A 12,022-nucleotide genomic window follows, 5' to 3' on the forward strand; every position below is an offset into this window, starting at 1 on the left:
GCCCCCCCCCCCCCCCCCCCCCCCCCCCCCCGATTCTTCAGTTCCTGACTTCCCCGCGCCGCGCCACTCCCCCTGGCCGGCTGCCAGCCCCGATGAAACACAGGGAAAGGGGGGTGAAGACAGGGCGGTGACCACTGCTGACCACTCCGTCCTTCCCAGAGGTGGCTCGTTGGCGCTGTCCCAACGCTAGGGACAGGTAGGGAATGCCACCGAGGCCCGGGCTCCCTGCTGGTCCCCGGCCATAGGGCCAAGGGCGAGGGCTGCCCCCGCAAGCCCTGAGAAGAGCAGTGACTTGCCTTCCCGTTTGTGTCACTCGGTTTTGGAAGCTTGAAAACATCTCAGTGGAGGACCGGCGGGCAAGCTCGTCAGGCAAACTAAACATCTATCTGGGGGAATAACGGGACGGTTGCCTAATCTTTGGAGCACTAGATGATGCAAAGACCCCACCGATTTGACCAAAAAGACCGTTGAGGGAGAGACATCCAGCCAGATGCGCGGGGCTGGATTTGGCGTCTCCCGCCGTCAGGCTGCTCTGTGCGGGTACAAAGACGGAAGCCGTCAGTGTCCTTCCACGTGCGCTTGGCATGAGCCGCCCAGGATCTGACACACACGGTGTGCACACAGCCTTCCTGCCCCGCTGGAGAGTCAGCCCGGTCCAGCCTGCGGCGTCACGCGCGGCCCCACGCATACCGCGGGTTTGGAAGGACGCGGTGCCCGTTTCTAGGAGGCCCGGCTCGTGCAGCTCCGTGCTTTTCGCTGAGTCGTCGGGCCGTAGTCCCCAGTTTAGGAACAGTTCCAGATAAAGGGCCAAGATACTAAGGATCATTCAGTGGGTGAGTTGGTATCTGAAGAAAACAAGAGAACGTTTAATACAGAACAATCGGCCACAAAATATGACTCAGTGTGATTCATGCACTTCATCTCGTCACCCTCGTCCACACGTCGTTCTTGTTGGCGGCAACACTCTGTCCTTTGTGGAGGCTGGAAGCTGGGCTACACAGAATCATAAAATGCGGGCCTGATCTTATTCCAGAAAAGATAGAGCCTGAAAGAATTTTCATAGGTTTTCTCCTTCTCCTCCGAAGGTCACACATGCATAGTATTTTGTTTTAAAAAAACTAGCCGAGGATGGATGTTATGAAAACAAGAGGCAGAACCTGGATGGGGGTGGGGAGGGGGGGCGCATTTGCAGGCTCTGTCACAGCGTGATGCAGTGTGATTCTTTTCCAACAGCTGATGGAGGGTGGCCAGGAGTGGACTGAGGTGCCCCAGGAGGGGCTGCAGTATCACTGGCAGAAGGAAGACTCCTTGGAGGCCCCCGCTGAGGGGCTGTACTTGAAGATCCAAAACACTAGTCGCTGCCACACGGGGACGTACAGGTGCACTGTGGAGGAGCTGGGCGGGCAGAGAAACCAAAGCGGCACTGTGACCTTGAAAGTGACAGGTGAGGTGACCTGCTGCACCTGTTTCCTCCTTGCAAAATGCGTGTGCACTTGCACTAGGCCCTAAAACCCTCTCAACTGGAGTCTAACTGGGAGCTTTGGATCGCATCCGTGCCTGAAAGCTAAATTCTCCTACAAGGATGTCAGAACTTTTTCTGCTCCTTCCTTCCTTCCTTCCTTCCTTCCTTCCTCCCTTCCTCCCTCCCTCCCTCCCTCGCTTCCTTCCTTCTCTCCTCCCCCCTTCCTTCCTTTTTTCCTTCCTTCTTAATAAAGACAGATCTACCCTAGTCAGATAAATGCCAAATGTAGCCAAACCACTAATCAGGGTGTTGTTTATTCATACGAGAGTCCTCTGAAGCAAATAGGAAGTATCCAAGACTAATTTTTGGAGAAAGGGTATAGTCCTGAATACGTCAGGCTACTATAGGGCCTTTCTAACCTGGGCCTTTCTAACCTGACCTAAGGGGGCTGCGTCATGTTGCCACCTTTTTACCACGAGAACAGCATCTTCCTCCCATTTTGGTGGTGACTTTGCCCAATACCTCAACTAGGGCCGAAGAAAAAGGACACAGCGAGACAATAATGTTCCAGTGACAGAACACACATTTTTGCTCTATGCAGTAATACCAAGAATTGAGCTCCAGGACGAGGATTATCTCTTTGGATTTCTTTCCCATACTTTTTCTTTATGGAGCTTAAAATATGCCTTGCATTTGACTTTTGCCTAGCGCTTATTAGTGGTGGGGGCTTGAAATGACAAACATGTTGTTGTCATAGAGTTTCCTGATTTTTGTACCATAACGACTTTTTCCTTTTATTGGGAATCTAAAAGGAATCTGACTTAAGAGAATATTCCTTTTTTCACAAGAACAGGATCACTGTGCTGGGCTCAGTGTTTGGATTTGGTTCACTGTTACACACGCACACCCCTTATGCCCTTCTCAATCTCGAGCCCCTTAGGCTGCTTTGTTGGTCTTCATGCACTTGCTACATCCAACACGGCACGCTCTGTGCTGGCGTCCGCGGTAGCCAGCACATGGTTGGCTGCGTGTGAATATTCACGCTCACACGAGTGATGGAGGGAGAGCAGAGAGAGGAGGCGTGTTGTGTGGGGAGCGGAGCCGCGAGAAACCGAGAACAGCTGCTTTCCTCTCCTCTCCTCTCCTCTCCTCTCCTGACCACGTTGCCTGCAAGTTAGTTGGTTAGACTCCAGAGTCTCTGGGATCGGGTTCAGCTCGGAGCAATGCTGCTCATTAGTGTGTGACCTTGGGCAAATCGCAGTCCTCGCATCTCTAAAATGGGAGCGACTGCATCTCCAACATGTGCTTATGGTGACGGTTGAGGGGGATATCGCACTAAAATGCCTCGCCCCATGCCCGGATACACTGAGTGCGGGATAAAGGTTAGGAACCGTTAGGAAAATGGCTCTCCACCTTTCTTTTCTCGAGTCACAGACCCTGGAGGGAACCCATCCCTGCCGATACTCAGGAGATGCTGAATCCAGCCTCAGGGGTTGCCAGCAATCTCCAGGCCCATCCCGGCCCCAGGGGAGGACCTCCCCAGTCATCTGCACTCCACCTGCCCCTGCCTGGGCCTTCTAGCAGATTCAGCACATGTTGGATGTCATGTCTGAGTGAGGAGAAGCCGCCCTTGCTCTGTCTGCTCCTGGGCTGTTGGGCTCCTTCTGCCTTTGTGCCCCCAAATGCTGCAGCCACAGTCTTTGGTGGCCCCCTGGGAGCCCCTTTGCCCACCTTTGCGGCGGGCCTTGGCGGAGGAGCTTTCAGGATTCTGTAGAGACGTGCTGACTTCTTCACTCGTAGCCCGGCAGCTCGCCCGCCTCGTTCCTTCATCCCCCGGCCTCCTGCGGGTAGAGCACCTACTATTCTCCACGGCACAGATTCACAAATGGTGCGTCACCCAGTGTGAAGGCATCAGAGAAGCCAGGAAAGGCCGGGCCTCTGAAATGGAGGCAGGTGGGCCACGGGGTCAGTCTGGCCTCGGACTCCCGGCTCTGCCCCCGGCCTCACTCCCTCCGCCTCTCCGCGCCCCGAGCCCTTCACCTGTAAGATGGGGGTACTCACACCTGCCTCCAGTGATCAAGTGAGATCCGTAGGCCAGGCCGGCTGCACACGGCCAGGCACAGGTGCGAGTGAGCGCCAGCCGCCACGGTCACCGCTGTTGCCGCCGTCCCTCACGCTCGTGTTCCCGATGGCCCAGACGGGAGCTTAGGAGCGGGAGACAAGCAGGACGTGAAAAAAGCCGGCGCAAAGCATTCTTAGCTTTTTATCATGGTCGCAAAGTCCTGTTAAACGGCCTCACATGTTCCTCCTGTTTTGTTTTGTTTTTCTTAAGGATGCCCTAAGGAACGCAAAGAGACTTTTCAGAAATACCGAGCTGAGATTGTACTGCTGTTGGCGCTGGTTGTCTTCTACTTAACACTCATTATTTTCACTTGTGTAAGTATCTTTTTAAAAACACCGATTATGATGAAAAGATCACCCGGGGCACCAATCCGAATATATTTTGTAGACAGCGTGAATCATTTAATGGTGGCGAGAGATGTTCTTCCCTGAACCTTGCACTTGCCGAGGCGCCCGCACTGTGAGCTCATTGCGGGAAGCGCCGGGCTTGTTTTCAGTCTGCTTGCTCTGCGCAGAGCTCTGCGAAGAGAAAACAAAGTAAGGTGTGCGAGGGAGGTTTGAGAAGGCCCGGGTGGGGACAGTGGTGGAGAGTGCAGCACCCACCTTCCACCATCCTGGGGCAAAGGCGTCACTCTTGCCATAGGTTTGTGAGCCCGTGCAGCCACGGTGGTAGACCAGCCTCCTTCTCCTGACCTTGAACTGTTTCCTCCTGGTGGGTTCTCTCCTCTCACATTTTCGGAACTTCCACCCACTCCTTGAGAATTAACCCCGAGAAGTCAGGATAGTGGGGCCTATACAGGGAGTGTCCTGGGGTGCTTAAGTGTCCTTGACATGCCCTTGAACTGTAGGTAGCAGGCTCTCCATCTTCAAGACCCTGAGCCTCTTTCCGCATGGCCACGCGCCTGGATTGACCAAAGTTGTAGGGGAGCAAGGCCAGCTCTGGGCCTGACGCACTAGGAAGCGGTCTGTCCCATGTGTCCCAATAGCATCAGGAAGGACAGCCTACTCAGGGAACAGGACAGAGCTCACCCAAGAGCTGTCCCAGGGCCAGTTCTTGTCACTTATTGGCCCCCTCTGCTTACATCCTTGCCTCTCTGGCCATGGACTCATCTCTTGGGTGCTATTTTGGCTATCAGCCAATCCAGTAAGCACCTACTGCACAGGCATTAAGCAAGGCACTGATAGGGGACATCAAAAGGTTATAGGACATAGCTCCTGCCCTCAAGGAGCTTATGATTTGGTCATTAGAGTTATCTGCACACAAGATAATTAGAATTACTGGAGAGAAATATTAAAATTGAGTGACTTTAGTTTCTTGTTGGCAAATGCCTGTCTCTATGGGCATTGATTTTCCTCGCAGGTAACCAACAGTAGGGGCTTGCAATGGCCCCAGCCTATAGTCAGGGCATCCCGTGGTCAGTTTGGAGTTGCCAGTGAAATAGTAGGAGCCCACTTGTAGACTGAGTGAGGCTGCCAGAATGAGCTGGCCAGCCAGCTCTTAGGGAACAATGCATTTTCCCGATTATTCATTTCTCGACTTACCTCTTTTACTTTTCAGAAGTTTGCACACCAACAGAGTATTTTTCCAGATTTTTCTAAGCCTGTCATGGAACGAGCTTTTCTCCCAGTCACTTCCCCACAGAAACATCTGGAGCCAGTGACTCTTCACAAGACAGAACTGGTATGAGCAGGATTTCTGCAGGTTGTTTTTCCAAAAGTCAAAGAAGGCTCAGTGGTACGCCTGGACGTCCCCCAGGACAAGAGAAGAATGAGCCCCACACTGAAGAAGGCATCCTGCCTGTGAAGTCCTTCTGAAACCCCTGACAGCGGGTCCCAGCCCACTTTTTGTGAGCAGGACTTCGGAAGCCATTACGTGACCACATAGCATGGGGCCACCTGCAGGAAGTCCCTAGTACTGCTGCTTCACAACTACCTTTCTTAGCATTTTCCTCAGCTATCTGGTCAACCTCTTGGAAATCTTTTCAGTCATATACAAGCTATGGTGAGACGCAATTGGAAGAGGGTCTTGGGAAATACAGATGCCTGGAGCTGGCCCTGTGACAGACTCTTGAGGACCGCTGTCCTCTGCACATCTGGGAAACATCTCTTTGAATTTGCTTGTGTTTTCTTGTACTAGCCCAGATGGTTTATGTCTGGGAGAAATCGACAGGCCAAACTGTGAGACAGTGGGGAATATTTAGCAAATAATTTCCCGGTGTGAAGGCTCTGCTCTTACTAAGGAGTATTGTGTGTACATAGAAATAACAAGTTGATGAACTGTTCCCCAATGGGGCTTTTTCATCTGTGAAAGACACCCATAAAGAAACAATAAAGAAGAGTGCCACATTTATTTTTATATCCATAGATACCTGTCGAAGGATTTGTCTTTTGTTCTCCTTTTGAAATCTACATCTATGGTTAGGTGTCAGGGCTGATGGACAAGTGACCTCAGTATGGAGTGTGAGTGAGAGGTCAGAGAGGTCAGAGAGCATGACCACAGGACAGCCAGCTAGGTGATGATCTGTTGGAGATGCTGGACCAATCATGCAATCTGGGTTCTCGCCCCGGTTGTCCCACTACCTGACTGTATGATCTTGAACAGGGTCCTCATGATTTCTACTTTCTCAGTTGTAAACCGAAAGGTTGTTGTCTGAGTTGATTGCAATAATGTATGTGAAAATGCTTTGGAAAAGCATAAAGCACTATAAAAATTTGAAGCTCTGTTGGGTCATTATCCTTGTTATTACAGTGGTGTTCTAGGCATGAGAGAATGCCTTTCATTTTTCATGTTTTCCATCATTCCAAACAAAGAAGGCCACAAATAAGCCTTTTCCATAGTCTTCTGTGAGTTCTTTTGGGGAAGTGAGGAGGTCAGGTCAGTGACACAGCAGCCGAAAGTACTCCAAGATACGGACACACAGGAGCCACTGGGCCGTGGGGAGGAAGGAGTCCACAAAATGTTACATTGACATTTTGACAGTTGTTGGGTTTCTCTTATCAAACTTGGCCCTTTCCCAGCTTGCTTTCCAAAGAGATTTTATCCCATTAGTAGTGTGTGCATTGCCCACGCTGATGTTAGGGAGTCAGAGGGAAGCCAAGTTAATGCAGTGTTCTTGCTTTTTTGTCATACCCTTCATGTCATGAAGTGACTGCATGTGAATAGGGAGTGTTTTTCTTTTTTAGATTTAAAACTACTCCTAAAACTTTGGGATCAGTGCTAGGATGTCTGTAAACTAGTTTGAGAACCAGAACCCAAGATGAAATTCTGGAGATGTAACATTGGCTGAGCCCTTCCTCCGAGAGAGAGGGCATTTATGGCTGGCAAACCTCTATGAAACAGCACCCCCTTGTGCCCAAGGATGCCCTGAATCCGTCCTCGAGTTGCCTTGCCACGAGGATGTCCATGACCAGCTGGACCACATGCGTGACTGCTGGTAAGGGGTGAGGGATGGAAAGAAGGAGGGTCTTGACTTCAGAAGGATGTGGACAGTCAGGGTCTCTGCACCTGGGATTCCTAGAGTTTCGCTCAAGATTTGCAGATAGGTCCATTACCCTCAAAATGATAAGAACAGTCTAGTACAAGTGGCTGCAATTGTTGTAAAAATATCATAGGTGACTCCTCTTTGGAAAATGGCTCTTTATAAAGATGAATGCTCATAAAATGTCTGTAAAAGCTGTAGATTCCCTTTCAGTGGCATCAACTCCATTCTTTCCTAGAAGTGCTGGGGAGCCCATTGGCATGGTAATCACAAGCTCTCTACTCAGCCGGGTTTGAAGCCCAGCCTCAACACTTACAAGTTGTACTTGTAAAACTCTGGGTCGTGGACTGCCTTGTCTGAGCCTCAGTTGGCAGATCTTTAGAATAAGAATAAGAACAGCATCTGCCTAAGAAGTTTGTTGTGAGGATTAAATGAGGTAATAGGTCTAAGAGCTGAGCCCAGGGTCTGGCAAATAGTAAGCCTTAGAGTAATATCAGAGCAAGAAAGAACAAAAAGCAGAGAAGGTGACCATGAACCTTTGACAGACAAAGTGGTTTTGTCAAAAGCAAGGAATTGACTTGGTGTAGGAGTCGTGTTGCTTTCAGAGGATGAATACACAGTGAAACCAAAAGCTTCGTGGCCATTGGGATTGCAGTTCAGGAAAGACCAGGGAGGGGGCCGCCCCCATTAGCTTGAACTGACTCGAGCGAAAAACATGATGGAGATTTGAAATCAGACTCAACATTTTGCACCTAGTGTTTGGAATGAGAAAAGATATACGTGTGTGTGTGTGTGCGTGTGTGTGTGTGTGTGAGAAAGAGAGAGCAGGGTAAGGTGGGTAGGGCAGAATTTATCAAGGAGAGTGAACTGCCTTGATTGAGGAAGGTAGATGATCACGAACCATATTTGTTCTTTGTCTCCACTGCCCGGGAAAGCTTTATTCTCGGGACCCTCCTTGGTCTACGGAGTTAGATCTAAGGTTCAAATAATTTCACCTTGGGATGTCCCAAGACACCAGTACAAACATGAGTATCAGCACCACATCTTTCCAAAAGAAGGCCTGTGGTTTTTGTTTTCATAAAAATTCATAGCAGGTTTCATCATAGGAAACACTGAGCTGCACTCACAGAACCCAACAGAGCCCGATTATTTGCCGGGGTTGCAGGAGAAGGGATCCAGCCACAACCTGTGGACATAGAGTATGTGAGGCTCATGTGTTCGACCCCATAGCTCAGGGACAGTGAGAGCCTCAGAATAATGCCGTCTGGTTCTCCCGCCCTTCCCTCATTGGCAACTTTATTTGGCTGGATTAACTGGATCATTGTCTGTACTCCATCTTTCCTATGTTAAAAACAGCCAAAGGCCTAAAAATCCTAGGATAGGAGCTGTTTGCTTAATTCAACAGCAATTAGCCCTCATAGTTTTGCAGCTGATTGTGTGCAGAGCCAGATTTGATCGAATTGGTTGTTAAGATACAATCAATCAGTTCTTTGGTCGGATTCTATTATTGTTATTTATTATCCTCTTAAGACTAAGTGTGTTTATTTTGTAATTTTCATTTTTAAATCGCATTCGAAGTTCAAATTCTACCACCTGTAGGATTCTACCACCTGGAGTGTCTTGTGTGTATGTGTGTGTTGAATGGGTAAAGTTAAACATTAAGTGTATTTGCTGAGCATTTACTCTGGACAAAGTACTATTGTAGGCATTCTCTGAAATACTCAGAAAAAGCAAGAACACCCTTCCTTTCAAGGACTTAAAATCTAGTGGAGGGAGAAATGAGCCTTAAGCTGTAAGCACAGCGACCTGTTAACATGAGGCAAGTAAACAAAGAAGAGTGGGAACATAAACAAAGGACTGTAGGAGGGTCCAACTTCATGTGGGAGCTCCTTAGCAGGCTTTAAAGAACTGATTCCATTTGAACTCAGACTTGAAAGATAAGCAGGATTTTGAATGGTAATAATGGGTAAGGAAGGGCGGTAGGAATGGCGAAGACACGATTTCTAAGGCAAGAGGTAGAGCACACTCTTGAACAGTGAATTGCATGAGAGTTCTGTAGGCAGAGGGCACCCAGAGCCCAGGTCCCATAGGGAGGAGGCAATGATGGAAGATAGAGACGTTTTTGTAGAGAATTTGTATGGTGGGGCAGTATCGAAGGATTCTGAGCAGGGCAGCCATAAGATAAGATCCATTTCCAGGACGATAACCTGAAGGATGAAACAAAGGAGTTGGAGGAGGTGGGAAGCAGGAAGACCATCTGGAAGGCAAAGAAAGGAAAGGAAGCCCAAAGAAACACAGCATGGATAGGAGAGAAAGGGAGGAATGGAAATGAGCTAATTCTTATGTGTTGTCTTTTCTATCTTCACTCCTGGGTTTGCTTATGATCCTAGCTGCTGTAAACTTGGGTCTGCTTTCTTTTTTTAAGATTATAGAACAGGAAGAAAGAAGCTATCCCTTCTATCCTGATCTTTCCATCACAGGTTAAACTTGAATCATCTTAGACCACAGAGAAGGGCCTCGTGTGTCACAGCCGATGCGATAGCTCATAGGACTCTGGTGGTGTTGTAGTACCAGATGTTGCATGGGTAAAGCTGGTTTTATCCCTCTTTTCACCCACTTCTGCCTCAGTTTCCCTGTCCCAGCAGAACAGTCTGGGTTTTCCCCTTATGGAATCTGATACTATATTTGGTCCGCAGTTGGTTGACTGAGGAAACACGGAGTACATCATCCGAGCTCTGCAGGTGGACGATTTCCTGTGCTTACAGCCACATAGCGGACGTAGGCTTCTTTCATTGGGTCCGAGCCCTTAGACTTTTGTCTGGCTGATGACATGTTACATAATTGCTCCTTAGCAAATTTTTACAAATAAAATCTTCCAGCAGTTGGCAGACGGACAGACCCCGCCAACAAAGCGCCATGATAAACCAAAAAAGATACCTTCCAGGGAGCCCAGTAGGTGGGGTGTGGCTAGCGTGGGGTGGGTATGAATACAGTTACGTGGAAAATGGTGCCACGTAACATGGCTGCTTGTCCCAGAGCTTGACAAATGCCGTACAAACCCCATTCTGTCGTTCAGAGACAAGGCATTTCACTTGCAGACCTAGTCTTTCCTTTCCACTTCTTTATGTCGTTCTCCCCATGGGATCCCAGGCAGGCACACAGTTAGGTAACAAAGGACTATCAGGAAAACATCATCTAGGTGGGCTGTATTTGTTCCCGTGGTTCCTGAGAAGTTAGGGTGAAGGGAGGAGGCAGAACTTGGACCCTGCCAGCAAATCTTCTCTTCTTTTCTCCTTTCAATGCACGAACATGTACAGAATCCCTCTGGGCAAGGGAGACAGACCTTACTTAGTGGTTCATTTAGATTCTGCATGAATCTAAATTCATGTCTTCAAGGAAGATACTGTTTTATTCTTCATGGTAGGAGGGGCGATTTCTTCAAATTGACCATTTTCCCCCACTCACTCTTTTCCGAAGTAGCCTGTTTACAATCTCCTCTTGTAGATTATGGTACTTAGTAGAGACAAGTAGAGAGAAATTCAGACACTGAAAAGCTTCAAGACATCCCGCAGAGTTGGAATGCTTTTTACAAAGGGGAAAAAAAAATCTGCAAATGTGTATGTACTTGCTTCTCTCCCCGCAAGAGCCAGCTGGACAGCCCATAAACGGTTCCTATTCAGGAACAACAAAGGCCCGTGTCAGAAGTCAAGGGACAGGAGGCTGAGAACTAATAATAATTTTGCACTTACACAGCAGTTTTCATCCGAAGACCTCAGAGTGCTTTATAAACATTAATTAAATTGCCCTGCAACCCCATGAGATGGCTGTGTATCAGTATTTCCAATTTGCAGGGGGTGGAGGGAGGAGAGAGGTATGCATGGAGTGAAGTTGGAACCGGGCCATGCAACGATGCACGTGGCTTGTGGACTCAGAAATAGCAATAGGATCTCGTCCCCCGTGAAGCCAAGGCTAGGGTCATGCGCCACGGTACCTGCTGGGCTGCAGAGGAGATGGTCTGGCAACCGAGCAGCTTTGGACCCCTCTCCTCCAGTGGGAGCCACCTTGTGCACAAAGTGAACAGGGTGCCACCTGCCCTGGGCTTGAACAGTGTGGACACATGCTTATCACTGCACGCCAGGCTGCTGTTACTATAGACTCATTCCTTGAGTGGCACTCGGGACGGCAGGTCGGGTTCCCCAGAGATGCTGCTTCTGGTTATCTTGCAGTGCAGCGGGGACAGTGTTGTGAAGGATTGTGATGTCCACTCTGCTCAGCAGAAGAATTCCATGATCAATTACTAATATCTGCCCTGCCGGTGGGAAAAGTTATTTGCAGGTTGAATTGTGCCCCACCCCCCAAAAGATACATTTAGGTCCTAACCCCCGAGTACCTGTGCACATGACCTTATTTGGAAATAGGGTCTTTGTAGATGTCATCAAGTTAGGATGAAGTCATATTGGATTAGAGTGGGTCCTAAGTCCAACGACTGGGTTCACGAGAAAGAGGACGTTTGGACACAGACTCAGAGAAGGCCATGTGAAGGTGGAGGTAGAGATTGGGGGGATGAGTCTAGGAGCCAAGGAATGACTAGGTTTGCTGGCGACCACCAAAGCTAGAAGAGGCAAGGAAGGAGTCTCCTCTAGAGCCTTCAGAGGCAGCATGGCCCTGCCAACACCTTGAATTTCAGACTTTGAGCCTCCAGAACCACGAGAGCATCAATTTCTATTGTTTTAAGCTACCCACTTGGCAGTATTTTGTTACGGTGGCCCTAGGAAATTCACGTGATTGTCTAAGCATCGGAAGTTCCAAATGTAGGATCATAAAATAGTCATTGACTTAAAAACTCATCCCACTATTGTAAATAAGTGAAGGAAGGTTTCCAGGAGAGATTGGGCGGTGACAGGGGAGGTAAGGACGGGGTGGGTACATGGTAATGCCAGTGACAGGGACATCACCGTGT

The 12,022-nt window shown here is 49.0% G+C and overlaps 1 protein-coding gene across 2 annotated transcripts in view; it reads left to right on the plus strand.

Moving 5' to 3' along the window:
* The window catches only part of CD83 (CD83 molecule), a 19,040-nt gene extending 12,535 nt beyond the window's left edge, over positions 1–6,505 (plus strand). Inside the window, exons 3-5 of one of the 2 annotated variants that reach the window (XM_032424938.1) lie at positions 1,234–1,444; positions 3,795–3,898; positions 5,145–6,505. In XM_032424938.1, the coding sequence (XP_032280829.1) occupies positions 1,234–1,444; positions 3,795–3,898; positions 5,145–5,270 (441 nt within the window). In that variant the 3' untranslated portion in view covers positions 5,271–6,505. Of the gene's footprint in view, positions 1–1,233; positions 1,445–3,794; positions 3,899–5,141 lie in introns of both variants that reach the window. The other variant, XM_032424937.1, reaches the window with a different exon arrangement.
* The last annotated feature ends 5,517 nt before the right edge of the window (positions 6,506–12,022 follow it).

Source organism: Phoca vitulina, unplaced genomic scaffold (genome assembly GCF_004348235.1).
Source record: "Phoca vitulina isolate PV1807 unplaced genomic scaffold, GSC_HSeal_1.0 scaffold31, whole genome shotgun sequence".
NCBI lineage: Eukaryota > Metazoa > Chordata > Mammalia > Carnivora > Phocidae > Phoca > Phoca vitulina.